At 43.0% G+C, this 21014-nt stretch overlaps 1 protein-coding gene across 2 annotated transcripts in view; it reads left to right on the forward strand.

Annotated features, from left to right (window-relative positions):
• The first annotated feature begins 2428 nt into the window (after positions 1-2428).
• LOC133836498 (alpha-2Db adrenergic receptor) overlaps positions 2429-21014 on the forward strand; it is a 50606-nt gene continuing 32020 nt past the window's right edge. For both annotated transcript variants that reach the window (XM_062267022.1, XM_062267023.1), the window contains exon 1: positions 2429-3442. In XM_062267022.1, coding sequence (XP_062123006.1) covers positions 2564-3442 — 879 coding nt within the window. In that variant the 5' untranslated portion in view covers positions 2429-2563. The remainder of the gene's footprint in view (positions 3443-21014) is intronic.

Raw genomic sequence — 21014 nt, forward strand, 5'->3', positions numbered from 1 at the left:
GATTGGCTTTACGCACACACTTCTACTGCTGCGAGTGGAGGTGAGCGTGCGACTGTGTGTGTGTGTGCAAGAAGGGCGTATAAGACCATAGGCAGTTAATATAATCAGCGCTTGACAAGCAATCTTCTGTCAGGCGTTGACGATGAGTGCCCGTTCTCTCAGTTCGATGTTGATGTTGCTGTCGCTGGCTGCTTACTCTTTCCGGCATTTGTCACTTGACTGAGGTTGTGCGGGTGTGTGCGGGTGTGTGCGGGTGTGTGTGTGTGTGGCCGTCACGGCAAATAAGTTGCTGCTGTAACAGCTCAGTCGTTGCTTGTTTGTCAGTCGACGGCCCTTTTCAGATTTATTATGTTGATGTTGCTTTGCCGTATGTAATTTGAAATTATGCGTGGCAGCAACAGCAGCAAAGTCGAGCACAGCACAGCGTATGCTTAACATAATCAAATAACTCGCATAACTCATACGCAGTGTATACATCGCCGCACTCGCAAGAAGCAGAAGCAGAAGTAGAGGCAGCAAAATATGCTGCATACTTTCGAGGCGCTGCTCATAAAGAACTTCCAGACGAACTGAATTGAAGTGTAGTATGTGCGTTGAACTTTTCATTATCATAATAATTTCTAGCTGATTGCATTGCCTAGCCACAGATAGCTGGAGCAACAACCTGTTTGTTGCCAGCCCCGATTGATACTCGCATACGCCCAACTTGGCTTTTCAATTATGTGATCCAGGCACGTGACTATCGCGCATAATGTGCGTGATATGCCGACAGTTATCCACCTACCCACTTTAAGTATATATATTCTTAAATATAAAGGTGGTTCAAAGTCGACCCGCACGACTTTTGATGGCTTCATTCGACGGGGGTGGGTTGCTTAGCTTTAACTGGTCACAAATCGTGCGGAGTATTTAAAGGTGAAACTGCCCAACTTTTACTGGGCAAAACAAAGCTAGCAATGTGGGTTAAAATAAAAATGTAAACAAAAGGCCGCATCGCACACATGGGCATCGTTGGCATGGCTAACATTTGTAGCAAACACACACATACACACGCACGCAGACACTCACAGATACAAATGCCAAAAGGTGCAACAACGAAATGAAATACGTGAAAAGTGCTGCAACAAATGGGCTCAGTTAGGTTTTTGGTTTTGGGTTTAGGTTTAGGGCACTGGGACAAACATCAAAACAAAAACAAAACTCACACAAAACGAAACGAAACGGGAATGAAACACCAACAAGAGACAATTTCCCTACGTTCAGTGAGTGAATTTCCCATCAGAGTGGAACGTGCCGAACATGAAGCGAAACAACGACGACGATGTCGAAGTCGTCGAGGAGCCGAAGCAACGAGGCAGCGGCGGTGGCGGCGGCGGCAATAGAAGCTGCGCTGCGTGTGAAAGACGAATTTGGTAGCAAAAATTGTTGGGCTATATTCAGTTAAGATGTGCATTTCCAGCGGTGCGAACGTGTCGCGGACGCGTCAGCTGGCCGAGTAGCCAAAAGTACTTCAAAATAAAAGTACCAAAGTAGCCAAAAGAACGGGCAACAGTTCCCAGCGCAATCAGTTGAGCCAAGTTATGCACACGCCCGATTGAATTGACTAAAAATTCGTGGCGCGCGTTCAGCTTGTAAATAAACAAAACAAAGAATAATAGCCGGCTGATCGAAATAAGTGAATGAGTAACAAAAGATACAAAAACGATTCGTTGCCATCAAATTAAATGAAATCGAATCAATTTACAAACTGTTGATCGAAAACCGCGAGTGTGCAAAAAGAGGCAAATCAACAACAACAAAAACTAAGTGCGAAGCGAAGTCCAAAGTGAGGAGGGACGAGACAGTGGACGCTATGTGAATAATTGTTTGCCAGCCGTTCGAGCAGATCGATGAGATCCAGATCAAGATCGAGATTCAGATCGTGGGGATCATATGCCGCCAAGGCGATGAGCCCCAATTGTAAATAGTCAACACACATAATTAGCGGGCAGTCTTTTTCTATTTGTATTCGTGTATATCGTATATCTATGTATGTTATGTGATTCTCTACCTATCTATCTGTCTAGATATCTACTATATATGTATGTATGTGTATACGTATGTATGTGTTGTTTTATTCAACCATATACATAATTAATTAAAAAGTCGCGCGCGCGTTTCGTTCGACGTGATCGATGCAAGCGTAAAGAAAAATTTAAAATAATAAATAAATAAACGCGCACCACGCACATAGCAACAACCACAACAAAAAAAAACACAAGTTTCGGTGCAAAACGGGTAAAACATAATCGAATAATTTGCGAATCGCAAAACTATGCTAGGCATTATTAGATAAATTGTTAGATTTAATTGGGTGTTAGCGGAAACACACTCTGAATACAATTCACACTCACTCACTACGCGCAAAAGGAATTCGAAATTGCCGACCAACAAAAAAAGAAAAGAATTTTATTATAAATATCTCTAAGCGAAAGCTAAACTGAGTGCGCCAGCATGGGACCAATCAAACGTTAGACAGAGATAGAATCAAATTAAAAACAACAATAAAAATAACTACACCAAGATGGACTACGCCAAGGTGGAGGCAAGCATCAACACGGGCAACATCAGCACCGATGATTTCCTCGCCGTCTTCACAAGTGGCACAACAACAACCACAGCTGCCACACTTGCGGCAGCTGCCATTGGCAGCACTATCTCCAGCTCCAGCTCCAGCTCAAGTGGCACCCTCAATCCGCCCCTGGTGACAGTCGATGGTCAAGTGCAGCTGCCGAATCTGCTGGATCTGCAGTCGCCGGTGAATGACACGATCTACCTGCTCAATGGCAGCTTCTACAACAACAGTCTGCAGCTGGCGGGCAGCTATTACAATCAGACGACGGGTAACCAGAGCAGCGGACTCGGTGGCTTACTGGGGAACAGCAGCAATGCCACCGAAGTGCATTGGGATGGACGTTATCCGAGTGGTTATACGTTGACGCACATTGTGATTGCCTCGATCATTGTGACCATACTGATGATCATCATAGTGGTGGGCAACATGCTGGTGATCATTGCCATTGCCACCGAGAAATCGCTGAAGAACATACAGAACTGGTTCATTGCCTCGTTGGCCGTCGCTGATTTCTTTCTGGGATTGATCATTATGCCCTTCTCGCTGGCCAATGAGCTGATGGGCTATTGGATCTTTGGCAGCTGGTGGTGTGACATTCATTCGGCCATGGATGTGCTGCTGTGCACCGCGTCCATTATGAATCTGTGCCTCATCTCGCTGGATCGCTACTGGAGCATCACAAAGGCCGTCGACTATCTGAAATCGCGTACACCCGCCCGTGCCGCTGTCATGATTACGGCTGTGTGGATTATGTCCGCGCTCATCTGTATTCCGCCGCTGCTCGGCTGGAAGGTCAAGATGCCCGAGGGTGATCTGCCAAAGTGCGAGGTAAGTGCAGCAGCCGCCACTTGAAATTGACGCCAATTGTCGGTGGCAATTGACGGCATCACAATGCCGCCCTCCGTAGCTCGCTCCTCCTCCCCATCTCAAGCATCTCCCCAAGTACGGCAAACGCTGCCCATTTGCGTATTTGCAAACAATAAAGTGAACGCGTCCCGCACACTCTGACTGGGTCTGTCAATATGCAAAACACAGAAATTCGAGGCAGCCCCCTATGCAAATTTCGTTTCGTCTTCATTCTCTATTCTCCATTCTCCATTCGCCACTTGCCACTTGCCAGTTGCCAGCACAATTGTCGGCCCATTTTGGTTCGCATTGTTATTGGATCTACGGCAAATGCCGCGGTGCGTCGTCGTCGCAAAGTCACGCAGTGTATAAACCCACACAAATATTTATGCATATGAGTTTTGCCTTCTAATTTGCTTGGCTCCCTCCGAAATCGCTAAATCACATGAAGGCTCGCTTCAAGCCAGTACCCAAAAAACTAGGCAATAACCCATCAAGATATGCGTGTTATCATGCGGGTCCTAGCCACATTCTCTGTGTGTCCCTATCGCTATCTCTGTCTACCCTCTCAGTTGCTGTCTCTTTCAGTCGTTGTTTAAGTAAATGCGTGCATACATTTACATTTTTCAAACATAGTTACTATACTCTACACTAGCACATACTTGCCCACATTATGAATGTGTGGCGCTCCCCGCTCCCTTTCGTAGCAAGCTGGCTGGAAAATTCACAAGAGAGATTCCTTGACAGCGGCAACATGGGCAACGTGCCACAAGGCACAACATTTTGCAGCCCCTTCCAACCCCCTCTGAGCCCAGTTAGCAACCCGACGCTGACTGTTGTCGAAGTTTCGTTTTGAAAATGCTTTAAATTTTGCCACAAATTGTATGCGACGAATGGAGCAGAGGGCAAAAGCAGGCATTCAAGTCTGTCAGGCACACATCACAGATAGAGATAGAATGAGAGTGAAAGAGTATCAGAGTGAGAGTCAGTGTGTACGAGTATGTGTAAGTGTGTGGGTTTGCCCCAGCTGAGCTCAGGCTGCAGTAACGCAGCGCAGCGCAGCATTCAATCAATGTGTCAGTGACTGATTGACTGACGGGCCAACACACATGCCCCAGCAGCTGCATTGGCAGGGGAAATATGCAGAGCATACACAAAATTGAAGCAAACTAAAGCAAAGCTCAATTGCAACAACAGCACCAGCAGCATCGCATCGAGTTATTAAATGCCAGTTGCCTTCGGGCAATTTAATTGAATTTCAATTAAATCGCTGCTGCCCAGTGCTTGTGTGTCAAGATAAGCTGCAGTAATATTTATGGCAATCCATGATAAATACTTGCTTACTTACTACCCCAATACGAAAACAAACAACACTCGTCGTTTATACGCTGAACGTTTCGCGTATTCTGCGTATCGCAGCATCCACAACAAAAATTTGATTAATTTTTTATTCGTTCCGCAGTAAATAATAAAGCAAGAAAGCAAAAAAGCCGATGGCAGCAGCCAGAAAAAAAGACAATAAATAAATAATACGAATTATAATAAAGTTCGGAGCAAAAAACACATGTACATTAAAGTGATCGGCTGTGGGGCACTCTGCTTATGTAAGTTTTGCCATTCAAATTAACCTTGAGACAATAAAAAACCAGCTCATTTGTGTGGACATTGGTCAGTGAGAAAGAGGCGCCTCTCTTTTATTTACGGGTGCATGAGTTTAGTGTGCTTCTTCCTGCTCGGTCATTGGGTGTTGGCCATTGTCCGTTAAGCGTCCGGCTGTTGGGTGCTGGGTGCCGGGTAAATGCGACACATTAATCAAGACTAAGTGGCCAGGATAACGTGCAGCCAACTGCTGGTCGCTGGCTCAGTTAGTTGGCCAACGATTTTTATACCCACTTCATATTGAGTTGAAGGGTATTAAAACACTGTAATACAGCAGAAATTCTTAAAGAAAAAATGTAAATCGCAAAAAACGTCGTGTGCCATATATTTTTAACTTGATGGTATATTTTGAACGTAAAACTTTTCGTCTTTATGGTACATTTTAAACGTAGTACTATATCTGTATATCAAATATCCTCGGTATATTTTTGTATTTTTAGTACATTAATTTGGTGTATTTTCGGAATAATACCGCACAAAATGGTTAGCGGGTATCTCACGGTCGAGCACACTCGACTGTAACTTTCCTACTTGTTTTTTTCACGTCCTGGTGCCAGAGGCGCTTTAAATTTAAGTCGTAAAGTCGTGAATATGCATAACAAAAATAAAATGCTGTTTTAAAGCGATATGCCGCAGGCAAAATTGAACAATCATCATAAATTACGCGACGTACAAGATAAATATATTAGAATAGTGAGGTAAACACACAAGCACAATAAATCTAAAGGTCAAATGCGATTACCTTTAGCTTGAATTATTGTATTTCCTGCTTATTGTAATAATTTTCTGATAGGTTAAAGGGCAACAATCTATAATCGAAAGAAAAGCGAAGATGTTCTTTGTAAACAATATTAACTAATTAACCAAACCACTGCATTAAGATTATATTGATCTAAAGTTTAAAGAATATGCCAGAGCACTTTAAGTTGTTCCATTTTTAGTTATATTAATAGTTGGTTCAAGGCAAACAAAATAAAGCTGATTATGATTCGCAATTCGTGCAAACAAAGCTTGCGAGATATTCTGGCACAATTCATGTTTATTTAAATGTATTTTTGTGTGTGTGAATTTCAATTTTTATAGGACTTTTGATCTTTTATTAGCATATTATTTTCGTATGCTATTTATGTATTTATTTTAACAGCACACACCATACACGAATGTTATTTTTATAAAACGAGAACGATTGCATATATGATTATGTGCAAAAAATATATTTATTTTTGGTAGCCAAATTGTGAATCATTTTGTGAAATAATCTCTCTTGAGAACTTGCTCATGATTGTAATACCAAGCAAAAATAAAGCCCTATATGTCACTCTTAAAGGTGTAATCCTCACTGACAACTGACAACGTCTGACATTCAATAAAGCGGGGCCAGGGCAAAGATGTGCAATTAGTAGCATAGTCATTTGAACCCCTAATAAATGGGTACAAAATGTCGCTGAAACCCAAACCGCAAAACCAATCAGCTAACCAGCAACTCAAACTCAAATAAGTTGCCCCGAAAACTCTTTCCACTCTCTTTTGCGCTGCTGCTTTGCCGGTGCTGTTGGGTTGAATGCCAGACGCGGCCCATCATTAAAAATGCCGCCCAATGGTAAAGCAAACAAAAACGCTGGCATTTACAAAGGAAACGCCTCTAGGCGATGGAGGTCGCGAATTTAAGCCTCCAATTTGCGAGCGAATCGAACAGCACACACACACAAACAGAGAGAGAGAGAGGAGGCACAGCACAACTACAAGGCAAACAAACACAGACATACTCGCAGCACACATACACACATTCAGCCAGTGGCATGGCCTGGCGAACATTTTAATTATGACACCATGTTGACATGTTTAAAATTGTTGTACACTGTTGTCGTTGTCGACGACGACAACGACGACGACGACGACGACGTTGACATTCGCAGCACATTGAACCGCAGCACAAGCCGCACAACAGTGAGGATTGGTGGGCGAGGGGATCAGGGGACGACCACGCCCTGTCGCTAATTTGACACTTGCCTGTCGCATTTAATTAATAAAATCACATTTTAGAGAATTATGTCGTTGATTTTAACTCTCGCTTGCTCGCTCGCTCAGCCACCTTTGTTGCCAAACTATTTGGCATCGTCTATTTTGGCCTGGAGGGAGCAGGCGAGGTCTCTTTGGATTTGTTTTTTGGTGTGCGTGCCACATGCTTGTGTAAACATTGTGACAGACGCATTTAATTGATGAACGGGCGGGTGATAGAGACGAGGGCGGGGGCAAGGGGTGCTGAACCGCGTGAAGCTGATGAGGCAACAAACTGCTGAAAGTTTTCATTCTCAAATGTTGCGAGCGCTGATTAATGCAAAGTTGCTGCTGCTTTTATGCGGCATTTGCCTAATGAGGTGTTGGCAATTACGCATGAATTGTCTGCGTGTGGCTGCTACAGTGTGTGTGTGGGTGTGTGCGTGTGACCTGCTGTGGTTGCTGTTGTTATTTTTGGTAGCCTAATGAATCCCGCGGCGCTGCTGATCTGCAAATCAGCTGCCTTTTGTTCATCATCATCAGCCAATGGGCAACGCTCGCAATTTACGCAATTTGAATAAAAGAGCCAAAGGAGCGAGAGAGCAGAAGCTTTTCAATAGCCATAGCATTGTTACTAAGTACATAATTTAGTGCATTATTTCCTTGCTAACATGGAGAGCATATGGCAAACAAAAACGCTGCCCGAGTTCCTTAAGCAGCGTCGTCCTTTCCGTCCGTTTATTGCCTGCCATCCAGCAGCTTTTGTGATCCCAAGCAAGCATGCACAAAAGGATCGTATTATTGTAATCCGTAAAAGGGCACACAGTTTATTGAAATATTAATCGAATATTATATGCCATTTTTGTGGCCGAACAACGACGAACAACGAATCACACAATGGCCAGAAAGGAGCATAACAAGAAGTTCTACCGAATTAAAGTTGTAGCAAAACAAAGGCACAATTTTCCATCCCCTAAGGGCAGCAAGTTGTTGACGTTGGACGGCGTCATGCTCACACATTAAGGGGACTAGGTTGGGGAGATCAAAACTGCTGCCAAAGGTGACCGAGCAAACGTTGCGTATGTGTAATGTCACGATGTGCAAACGCCCACACAATAATGACTTAAGTCATCGCCTAAGTAGCTCATTAGCGTCGGTTTAGCCCCGGTCTTTGGTACTTTAAAGCAAACGAAGTGAAGGCCCCGGCATTCAGCATTCACAACTGTAGTCAGTAGTCGGCATCAGTATCCATGTCAAGCCAGAGCTAGGCGCTCGTCTGTCACTCAGTCTGGGCACTTCTCATCCATATATTTGTTGGCGACCAGCACAGCAGCTGTAAGAGCTTTAAGTTGACATTCAGCTGGGTGAGCCCCGAAGGCCTGAAAAGAAAATATCAAAAGTGGATGGACAGACATACATACATATGTGTACTACATACACTTTTGAAATTTTCTCATTATTTTCCAGTACGTGTGAGTGGCATTTGAGTGTGTGTGCGTGTGCGTGAGTATATGTGCTTGGGATGTGTGTTTGTAATTTTGGTTAGGTCTTTGTTACATTTCATACACTTGACTGGCTTTGCTTAAAGTCTGTCCTTGTTGTTATTGTTGCTGTACTTACACATGCCTTTAAATTGCGACCGTATGAGTGACTGAGTATATGTATATTGAGTGTGGTTGTGCGTGTGTGAGTGCGTAGCCTTTTTCGTTATCCAAGAAATTTTACATTTTTTACGTAGAACACCCCAAAAAGTGTAGCAAGAGAAAAGCAGCCCTAGGAAAAAAAATCGAAACTAATAGGGCCCAGGTCCTAGCGAAAAAGGATATGCTATGCGTATGCTTTTACTCGGCCATTACCGAGTCGGCAGTTCTTAAGATTATAATCAGCGACATTTACTTTCAATAACAGTGCGGCAAACTCAACCCCTCTGGCTGACTGGCTGGCTACTTGGCAACCATTTTTGCTCTCAAAGTGCGCGCATTGAACTGCGTTATTACATCCTTGATTTGTTTATAACAGGAAATTGTTAAAGAAAATGTGAGCCAGCAATGAAGCAAGCAAGTGAAAGAAAAAAAAAAACGTACGCACTGCGAGCGAAAGAAAATCAAATAACACGCATACGCCGCGTTGTCTCGCTGCCTCCTGCGCTTAAATCGTTTGCTAATTTCCGCTCTCGCCGCGGGTTTTGGCAATACATATGCCACAGAGTGTGGTAACGAAGCCAAGGAGCGAGAAGGAACAACAACTGGCGGCAAAAAAAAAGAATATATTTTAAATGTCCGCTGACAAACACACACACACAGACACACATGCAAAGGAAGCACATGCTTTGGCATTTGGTGGCGGGTTTAATGCGTAGCATAGCCAAATATTGACATTTGGGCTTATGGAGCACGCACCACTAATACTGACGCCTCGGCCCGGCCCCTCCCTCGCTCCCTGCATCAACAATCCGCATGCTTAAATTAAATTACTGAGCAATTCTTTCCGGCTGCTTTCGGCCCTTTATTACCACTGTTCTGGCATTGTTCTGGTGAGTGCCCCACGTACTAGAAGCATACGTACAAGTGCGTACAATTTGCGGTCGCTCTTCCTTCCTTTTAGCCGCAAATGACGACAAGCATGACGACGACGACGACGACGATGGCACAACTTAAACTTCATTTGGACTCGCTTCTCATGCTCATGCTCTTTGCAGCTGTGTCGTGCCTGTCGCGCATTTCGCCAATGGCTTCGTTACCCAACTGCGTGTGGCATATTTCTTCGTTACTTTCAGTTTTTTTTGGGGGAACTGCTTCTCTGTCGATTTGATTAAAATAAAGCAAAAGTTTCTAAGCTGGGATTAGTGCCAGCATTTTTTGTTATTGTTGTTGTTGCTGTTGTTGTTATACTTCGGCGCACCGAAGTCAGTCAATTGTTGTGACTTCTCTGGCGGCACAGGTTCCACACACCCAATGAGCCCGAAGAGACTTAGCGTGCATGCTTTTTAATATCGCCGCCAGATCTTGCAAGAGATTGGTATAAGGTTTAAGTCTCGCGTTTATTGCTCATAGAATTTGCATTTGCATACTCGCTGCTGCTGCTGCTGGCTGTCTGAAAAGTTTTTTATTGCATTCCTGTAACTGCTGCAGCCCGCTTGGAAAATGGCATTCTTTTCCGTCCCGCATAGCCTTGAGCACACATACACACAAACACACCGAAGTACGCACACCCATTTACGTAGATAGAGAGAAGACGCCAAGTCTGCGGGCCGTTACTCATTTTTTGTTGTTATTCTCCTTATCGCACAAAGCACGAGTATTCATGCCGGTCTTGAAACTTTACCACTGATACAGGCAGCAAGTACAGACACTCCCACACACACACACACACGCACACACACTCAGACATATGTATATACACATGTGAGGAATGCAACTTTATACGCGCTGATGTCATCTCATATGAAGAATAATTCCTTTGCTAAAGTTTAGCTTCATATTTTTTTCCTTTCGCTTGCGCTCTTACTTCTTGCTTCTTGCTCGTCTTCGTTTTTCTCCTTTTTGGGGACCGCGTGCTAAAAGTGCCTGAAAATTTCGCACGCGTATTAACTTTCACTTGCCTGGCAACATAAACAAGCTTATGGGAACAACAGCAAGCAGCAGCAACAACAACAACAACAAAGGCCAATGAAAATTGAAACAGATTTGAAATTTATGAGCTCGCGCTCTCACATTTCGCCTCGTCTACGGCCTCGCAGAGAGTTGGGCAAAGTAAATTAAAGTTGGCAAACAAATGCGACAAAAAAAAAGCAGAAATAATAACGAAAAATGAAATAAAGTAAGCGAAAATGTTAAGAAAATGGCTGTCAGCTGGTGACGCGACTATCTAATACTCTACCTTAAGAAATTTAAGAGAATATTGTGTCTTTATATTCATTCACTTATTATTCCGTTATTCCTTTTATTGATGTAACATCAAACTGTTCATCATTTACGTAATTGCAGGGTATAAATGCGACTGTTATTAAATGTTAAATATCTTTTGTGAAAGTTCTCGTTCTGTTTGTTTATACTGAATCAATTTTAATCCGACTTAAAATTACGAGTTGGCCAAAACTTAAGAGTTGCACAGTTAATTTATTGCGAAATTTCCAAAAAGCAGCGTTGGTTGTCGCCTGTCGCTTGGGTGGAAAAGTCGACAAAAGTCAACTGGCGCCTAATTGGCAAAACAAGCGGAAAATCGCAAATTAAAGCCAAAATGCACGTTCCAAGTCCGAGTTCCAAGTTCCAAATTAAGCCGGTCGTCGGTCACTCTGTTAGTATCTCCTATTTCTCACCCTCTCTTTCTCCCTCTCTAACCCACCCTTTCACTCAGTTTGATTCAACTACCGAACGCTTTCAACTTTATACAGAGAGAGAGAGAGAGACACAAATAAAACAAATTGCGTATACGCCCAGCAGCTGCTTTGGTTGTTAGTTTTTTGGGTGCGGCCAAAAGTCTTGTGATTTTCCATTTCGAAGGCAGCATTTTATGAAATCAAATGAAATGCCTCCTGCTGCCACATGCCGCACACACATAGCCAGCATACATTTTTAACCAGTCTCCGGCGCCAGGCAGCAATTTTCGCTGAGGTTTCCTTTGGGCGTCTGCCAGCAGCAATTTGCGGCCCGTCTGCTGCTCTCAACCGTAAACTGCAGAGTTTTGGGTGAGCTGTGAGATCCTCAATTAAAGACAGTTTGTTGTACTTAATGGTAGAATTAAGCACCCTCTCGCTTTCGGTTGTAGTACTCCAGCGAGTCCACATGATCATAATTCTTAAATGAAATTCCAAAAAATTGTCGACATTTATGACAACATTTGCATACATGAACACCATAAATTAACCCCACATGTGCTTCACCCATCCCAACCATAAACGACAAGCGCCTCCCTATTATAACTCCTCCTCATCTCGTCGATGTTGTTGTTGTTGTTGTTGCTGTCATAACAATGTCAAAACTTAAATATTGACAATGCCATCGACATCGACGCCAACGCCATCGACATCGCCGTGCGTCGCCTTTATAGCCACGCATAATTTTTCGATATTTTCACTTGTGTCAAAGTCAGAGATTTGAGAACCCTTTCACACGGCACACAGCAGTGAACACCCACACATACACACACACACACCCAGCTGAACACGGGACGTCGTCTTTTTGCTCAGCTTTTATGTGCAAATTGCGCGCAGTAAATAAAAATAAATGAGTATGAAAATTTTTACTCCTATCAGCAATATTTTTTATTTGCCAGCTCGGCATGGCGAGTCGAGCCAACTTCAATCTACACACACACACACATACGCTCCTACACTCACTGGCACACACACACACACACAAACACACATGCTACCCACCGTAATAATCGTAATGAATGGCTTATCACGCCAGCTGGCATTGTCAACGATTTGCCATCGCCTGGCGCCTTTGTTGGTTCGATACACACACACAGCGTCAGTCAGAGGGAAGGGAATGAGAGTGGGAGTGGCGTCTCGTGAATCGCAGGAAATGGTTAATAAATGAAAGAGTTATGCAGTCGTCGTCGTCGACACGGACTGAAAAGGATATGGCGGCAAACGCCAGACGCGACGACGACTCGCACGATTTCACAATCAAATGAAATTTAGCCATACAATTTAATGCGTTATTCGCCGTAAACTGTGCCCATATAAAACGCATATTGATTTACTCAAAGCCCCCCCCACCCCACTGTCTCAATCTCTCTGCCAGCCTGTGATAGATAATTGCCTGATGAGAGTCACACACACACACATGGGACCCGCCGTCGCAATATGGAGATTTATAGCCGATGCCAAGCTGCTGCTGCTGCTGGGAAGTCAAATAACAATTTCGCCTTTCATTAAATTTAACTCTAAGCCCTGCTTTAAAACGCAAAAGAGGCTGGCTACACACTATGAGAAAGTATGGCAAGGAATTTGGTTGGAGCTGAGGTACTTTTTGTCGCATAAACATTAACACCTCTAAACGCCGCGACAAGCAAAACACAAGAGCGTAGAAACACCATTGCATCCATTGGATACTCTTATCAGCCGCACGATAACGCAGCCAGTAAGCTGAGAATACACATTATTATTAGAGCACATCAAATAAATCAATTGACAAGCGTCAAACACATCGATTGATAATAAAATGTTAATTTGAAACAAGTCAAACAGAAAGCTCAAACCAAATAATTGCCATAAAAACAGTATACAATAATTAATAAGAAAGTTGTGGGAGAGTGAGGTGGCGGCAGTAAACATTCATAAATAATAATTTTAATATTGCCATGAAATTCATTTCATTTACATTCCATTTCTTTTTCTGTTATTTTCCCATTTTTTGGCAAGAGTATTAAAGCTTCTTTGCATCTTTGTCGTTGTCGTTCGTTGTCGCAGTCTTGTCTTTTGTCTTTCCCTTGTTTTTTTTTTCGTTGTTGTTGGTGTTTTTGTATTCTTTTGGTGCTGTTCACAGGCGGCATAATCCATTTTAAATAAAATTCCAAATGAACAGGCACAATGAAGGCACAGCCGAAACCTGCGCTATCCTTTGTTGTTGCTTTTGCTGTTGCTGTTGCTGTGTTGTCGCGACGGTCGTTGCCTTTTTTGCCGGATCGGAGAGGCAAACACACTTAAAACATGAGCACGAAAAACATTTACATAAAATCGTCTTAACGCATTTGCCGCCTCATCGTCATCGTCGTCGACGTCGACGACGTTTTCGTTCGTTTTCGCTTTGGGCCTGGCCCTGACCGAGGACAGCACATTGTGGCCAGGGCAGAACAGGAAGAAGATGGGAAGAAGGACAGCACGCGGTGCGCCTTTGGGCCAAATAAATTACACCAAGTGTCGTTGGGCCCGTTCTGTGGCACATTTCATGGCAATTTAATATGCCCCAAAAATATAGGGCAAAAAAACGAAAAAAGAACGAAAAGCGAAAAACGAGCTGCACAGATAGACAAAAATTTAATGGGCGTGGCTTAGGCAAACAGGGCGCACTTGAAGTCATGATTGCAGCAGCAGCAGCAGCAGCAGCTATAATTGTAAGCATAGCCTTTTTGACTAATAGCCAACTAATTGCATTTGCTGCTGGTTAAACACTCAACACAGTGATAAGTTTTAATTTGCATTTCAATTTCATTTGCCAAGCATACACACACACACACACACACACACACACGTACACACATACATACAGAGAGAGAGGAAATCTGTGCGAGCTTAATTAACATTTGCGAAGAATTAAAGTTTCATGTGTGCCACTTAATTGAATTTCATTTTCAAATGCATTGCGCAAATAAATTTTGTTGCTAGTTTTAATTTGTTGCGCAAGGGGAAAACTTTCAAATCACATTTACAGACAGCAAAACTGGCAATTGCCAGCCACCCTGCCTGCCACTGGGATGATGTTCTTCCTTCCGAACATGTTTAATACTCGAGAGAAATCAACAAAAACAAGAAAAAAAAAACAAAAAACACATTAAACTTTGCAAATTGAATGGACATGGAACGCTGTTGGGTGACTGAAGAATTGTTTTTGTATGATGTTTTATTATTGACTTGAATAGAAACAAATGTAATTTGCAGCATGAGCTTAGAATTCGAATAAGTTTTTTTTTTAGCTCAACTAACTTCTTAACAGACAGAATTTTCACCAGTTTTTTTTCTGTGTGACTCAACTCAACTAAACTATACTGCGTGCGTTTTTCATACTCGAGTCCTAGTATCTGGTAATTATGTAAAAGTTGCTTGTTTTTTCAGCCGTTCACATTTTTTTGGTTGTTGTTCAAACTCTGTGTGCATTGGGTGCTGAAGAGTGTTGAGTGCTGGGCATTGGGTTCAGTCCCTAAGGGTCAATTTTAATTACGTTCATTTGAGATGCGAAATAAAATGTGAAATAAAATAAAATGCCGGGCGTGTAAAGTTTTTTGACAGGCGCCAACGAAGTGAAAATTGCTGTGGCATAATTGAAAGCACGCTGCCAAGCTGAAGTTGAAGCTAAAAGCCATGCTCAAATTGGGTTTCAGTTTTTCCTTTCGTTTTGGTATGGCATTTGGGTGAATAATTAAAAATACATTGACATTTAATGGCACGTCGTGTTATAAATATTCAGTTTTTTTTTCCTTTCGTTGCCTTTTCATTCCTTTACTTTCCTATCGTTGTATTGCGTCGCGTTACGTTTCGTTTAATTTTGCTTCGGTTGCTGTTTGGTTTTTGTTGTGCCTGCCTGCTGCTTTATTGTTAGTCGGCTCAAAGTCATTTTGAAATTCCGCTGGCATATTTGGCCGCTGGGTAAGCCTTTGACATGCCAAGACCGACTTTCTTCTTTTGCCCAGTCCAGTCGCAGTAGTGGTAGTAGAAGCTGCTGCTGCATACTTTGCGGCGTATTCAAATACCGTCAAGCCATTGGCAGCCAACGCGGCGCATACTTAACAATTCATTTGCGAAATTCCTTTTTATTTTGCATGCCAAAGCAAGCAGCAGCAGCAGCATCAGTCCTCTGATGCTGTCGCTTTTACACACTCCGTCACCCAGTATAATCATCAATCATCATAATTGAAGTACTTCGACGCACACATTGCGCATACGTCTCGTTGCCGTCGTTCACTCTCACTCACTCGCTGGTTAAGTGACTCATTTTCCCAAATGAAGCGCACTCTGCTGTATTCACTTTAATGTTGTCATAAAAGCTGCCGCCAGATATCTTCCCTCGCTTTTCATTAGCACCTCAATGAACTTGGCTAGGAAAATGTCACTGTGACAGAGTTGCGTTGCTGGCAATGCGTTTCATTTGCTTTCTAAATGTTTGTCGTCTCCTTTGTCTCTATATTATTATTAGAGCATTTGTCTGGCACTCAGCTTTGATCATTTCCCCTTGGCAAAGACAATGCAGCTGTCCTTGAAGATTTTGACAAAGTTTTTCGTAAGCAACAAAGTTGCCGTCGCGATAAATCCATTTCTGTTTTCTGCGCTCAAATAATATCCTTTTTCATCCTGTCTCAGTCTGCGGCATTTTGGGCATTTTTATTTTATTTGGCTTTATAAAATTAGTAAACGTTTGCCCATTGTTGGTGTTGCTGTTGTGCCTCTCTTTAAGAGATTCCTTGTTACTTTCCCTCCACTGCTGCCTCGGTCGGAAGTAGCAAGAGAGATTGAGGACCATGCTGTGTTTCGGTTGGAATAAATGTTAAAATATGATTTGATATTATGCCCAGGCACGCCCTAAAGACAAATGGACGGAAATGGGTCAGTCGAGGCAGCTGCCATGTAGCTTTGGCATTTGTTATCCTTTTTATGAATTCGAGCATGCAATGAGTAGACTCCTTATTGTTGGCCACAATAACAACAACTTATCCAAACAATAACAAGCGGAACACACACACACAGAGACACACGCACAAAAACGAAATACTTGTACGCAAAATTAAGTGTTGAACGTCATTGGAATTTTGATTGCAAAAAGTCAAGATATTCAAGAGACGTAATCATATTTGAGGCAGAAAACCAGATGCGTAGCTTTAAGCGCTGAATGCTTCTAATTGTCAACTACAGAGGAAAGGCAAGGCATGACAGGGAAAGGAAAAAAGGGAAGCCACGTGTTTTTCATCTGGCAAATCATAAAAGCACTGGCATAAGAAAAGATGGCAGCCACTCATGATTCCAGAGGACGGTAAGTGGCCACAAATGGCGGGCTAGCTAACAATGCGCGCCCAAGTACACACGTAAAAAGAAAAGCCAAACTACAAGTAACTACACTTTGGCATGGAAATGAAACATCTACAGCTACAGCTTCAGGTTCAGCCAAAGCTTAAGTGGTTGCGAATATAAGCTGGAGGAAATATGCTGTGAAAGTAGAGAGTCAGTCAGGCGCAAGGCAGACGTATGAGCTGGAGCACAGCTGCCAACTGAGGAGGGAGTTGGGGTTCAATTCCTGTCCAGCTAGCTGCTCCCCCTCTATTTGAGTTTCTGTCTCTCTGTGTGAGTTGCGATTGCTACAGTTGGAATATTGCCGGCGTATGCTCTACGTCAAGCTCAGTTGCTGATCATAAACTTGACACACACATATGTACGCACACTCATACTCTGCTCATATGCTAGGCAAATAAATAACAGAGCGCAAGAAAAGCCAACGCCCTTCGCACTTTCGCCGCCCTTCGCATGCTCAGCAACTAACACTCATCCAACAAGCACAAGACACAACATATCATTTGTTGTCCGCTGCTGCCATTCCATTGTCCGCTTGTCTCCCGCTCCATATGTCCGTGTGCTTAGGTACCCTGCAACATTACTGCCAGAAGGGTATATCTATGTCCATCATCAGTCAAGGTCTGTTTATTAATTGCAATAGCATAACAATTGAATATTTTACACATTCAATTAATTACACTTTTAATTCCTTTTTTTTGGTTTTGTATTTTCTAGGGTGTTTTATGGGGCTGCCTTTGTGCTGGCTGCATTCTATTTAGTTCTTTTCTGTTCTCTGTTATTGTCGTTGTTCCATTGTTGTTCCCGCTTGCGTTGAAGTGTTTGTGGTTACACTCTGCGTGCTGTGCATTGCCTCCCCCTCACATGATGCCAGACTTCCCTTCCTTCTCTCTCTCCCTCGCGCCTCCCGCATGCTCCAGCCCCTGTCGTCATCCTGTCGTATATTTTTTTTTGCTGTTGCCTTTTGCCTGCGTTGCGCTGCGGTTGCTGTTCCGTGTCTATTGTGCTAATAGGCAGCGCTATCGTATTTTAACAGCTTTTATTTACACATATGTATGTGTGCATACACACGCACACCCTCACAGACACACAGACTGGCACACATACGTGGCGCATTTCACTTGTTTATCATAGTTTTGCTATTGCTGCTGTTATGTTACTATACAGCTTGTTTTTCTACCCTTTCGTTGACGACTGAAAGGTATGTTGAAATGGTTAGAGAAAACTTTTAATATTTTAAATATAATTTTAATACATTTTTAAATAATATTACATATTTATAAAATGTGTTTTCTTAAATGCTTAATTTATTATTATAAAACTAATTATAATTGGAAAAGTAAATTTTCAGTCGGTATTTCCTGAAAATGTTGCGATCAGATAAATATTGTAAAACTCATTTAAGAAATAATAATAAATAGCAAAAGACGGCTGTTGCTGTCCAGTCTTCGATACTTTGTTTGACAATATGGTATATTTTCTACAGTATATTCTGAATGTAGTATTGTATAAATACACTGAATATACAAATTAATTTTGAATGCAATAGTATATAAATTTACCAACATATTCGGTATATTTCAGTATTTTGTTGGCTCTTATTCAGAATAATTCTTCACTGATTTGCTTTTATTGAAAATAGCAGTAGCAGGTAACTCTCAGTCGAGCACACTGGGCTTCTGCTTTCTTAGTTGTTATTCTATATGCTTTATTCCAAATTCTTGCTTGCTTGTCTCTGCATCTGCTGTTAATCTCTTTTGCTTGCTTTTGGCACATAACTTATTTGGCTTTGCCCAAATAGCAAGCGCAGGTGGTCATGCAGTCCATTAGGAGAGGGTTCATCACATTTCGGGCTGGTTCCGTTGTTCTGCCAGCTGAGCTGAACCTGCCACGAGCTTGTGCCCGGGCTGGCTTTTGGCTCAGGCATTCACTTGTCAGTTTTAACAAGCTTCATGTCCACGTGCAGCATGTCATCAGCATGATTGGCATTTTTAAGCAACGCTATTTCCCATTTACCCCAAGCTACCTTTCCGTTTTTCACATCTTTTTTCGTTTTTTTAATACACTTTTTTGCGCATCAATAAAAATGTCAAAATGGCAGGTTTTATAATTGGCGATAAAATGCCATCAACGAGGCGCACACACAGTGTCAGCAACAGTGGCTGTAAGCAGTCAGCAGTCAGGAGTCATCAGAGCCAGCCCAGCACACAGTGACCATGTCCATGACATGCTGCTGGTCAGAAGCCATTGTCTACTCACGTGTCTGGCTGACAGCAACACCAACAGCAGCAGCAACAGCAGCTGCAAACTTAAAGCTACTTGAATTTTGCACATTTTACTCATATCTTGCGATTCCGGCCAATAAATAGCAATTGAGCTACGCTCAGTCAATAAAATTGTTAATGGTCATCGTTGAAAAACGCATCAACCGAGAAGCGTGCAACATTTGAGTTTTAAGTGTTGTAGCTTTAAGTGTACCCTCCTAACTGACGACGACGACTAGACTCCCAGAGCAAAGCAAGCGTATCCGTTCTGATATGGTTCGGGGGGAAACATTTTGCGTGGCAAACGGAAGTTGCAAGTAACTGAACTTCCCGACGGGCGCCAGTAAACTGTAATAAACACTAAAAGGCAGCGCAGCGATGGCTTGAGGAAGCTGCACATTTAACGTGCCGCACCAGCGCCATTTGACTGACAAATGTGGCCGGCAAACAGAGCGTCCCGGAAATGGCAAGGAAATTAAAACAAATATAAAATGCCAGCCAGCACGGCCAACTAGGCGGAGGGGAGTAAGTAGCTGCTGGAGTAGTAATGGGGAACAAGCCAAATGAAAATAAATATGGTAGAGAAAGTTTGCCCGCAGCCCAAGACACAGACTAAACCAAAGCGAAGCAAAGCCAAGAGGGAAAGTCAAAGGCAAAGGCAAAGGCAAAGCATGGCTAGCCAAGCCAAGTAACTCACTGAAGTCCGCCAGGAGGCATTTAAATGCGGCAGAGCAGTAGTTAAGCGACATGCGGCATGCGGCAAGCGGCATTCGGTGAAAAAAAGGCGCATCCCAAACCATTTTTGCCATAAAAGTCAACAACTTTCGCTGCTGCCTGACGGCGACGCTGATAAAGGGCAGTCGAGCAAGTCCCCAATCCCCTTTTCTCGATTGAGTTACGCGTAATCGTTTCGAGTGCTTAAAAATTAAATTAAAAATTTATTTACTTTAAAAATGGCTGCGTCTATGGCGGCTGCCAGCTTATCACTGTAAGACGTAAACACACCGCACTCACACACACACTCGCAGATAGACACAATCATACACACACACAGACAGCTGGTGCGCTGCCAAAGGCCATAATAAACCGCAGAGTGATAAGAAATCGATTTGTCACCAGGACGTGAGACTCAATTGGCGCTTAAGCAAACAAAAGCCAACGCGAACGCAGTCATGAGGGCATAAATCACGCGCTCACACACACACTACGAGACGCGCACACACACACACACAGAGACACGCATCCTCAGTCATATGGAGAGAAGGCACGAAGGTGGGCGTGTGTGTGTGTGTGGCACATTTAAGTTTATTACAGTTACTCCAGCGAGTTGTTTTGAATCAAATCCCCAACAAAATACTCGATGCTTTTGTGCGCAATGTGCGCAACTGAGATTTGGATTTATACTTGTAATCATGGACGGGCGCGACAATGAAGAAGAAATTGAAACAAATTTTTGAGTCATGCCCCCCTCTAAGCCCAGTTGATCCCCTAGACTAGCAGGCAGGCAGATACAAACAGAGGGGAATCCTTGTATGTTTGTTGTGCTTTCTTTTCCTTTTTTTTTCCCCTAATGGCAAATCTTCAAAGCGACGCCTGAGTCGCAGGTGACTGACTGACTGACTGTGCTGCCTGTGCTGTTGATTTATGTTCGATTTACAAGTAAATCCCCCAGTGAAATATAATTTCCATGTGTTTATTTCTGCAAAATTTGTTGCTGCGATTGAGCGACTCGCTTCGATCATCAAAACCCCAGCACAAAAATTTTGACAGACTTATTTGCTTTCGCTTTACTTCGCTTCACGTGACAACACATGGCTGGCTGGCACTGACGTTCAGCTGTGTCTCCCATTGGAATAGTAGTGTCTGCCCAGGCAGTTAAAAATAAGGTAAAGCCAAATCTTTCTCTGAC

The sequence above is a fragment of the Drosophila sulfurigaster genome, chromosome 2R (assembly GCF_023558435.1).
Source record: "Drosophila sulfurigaster albostrigata strain 15112-1811.04 chromosome 2R, ASM2355843v2, whole genome shotgun sequence".
NCBI classification, from domain to species: Eukaryota; Metazoa; Arthropoda; class Insecta; order Diptera; family Drosophilidae; genus Drosophila; species Drosophila sulfurigaster.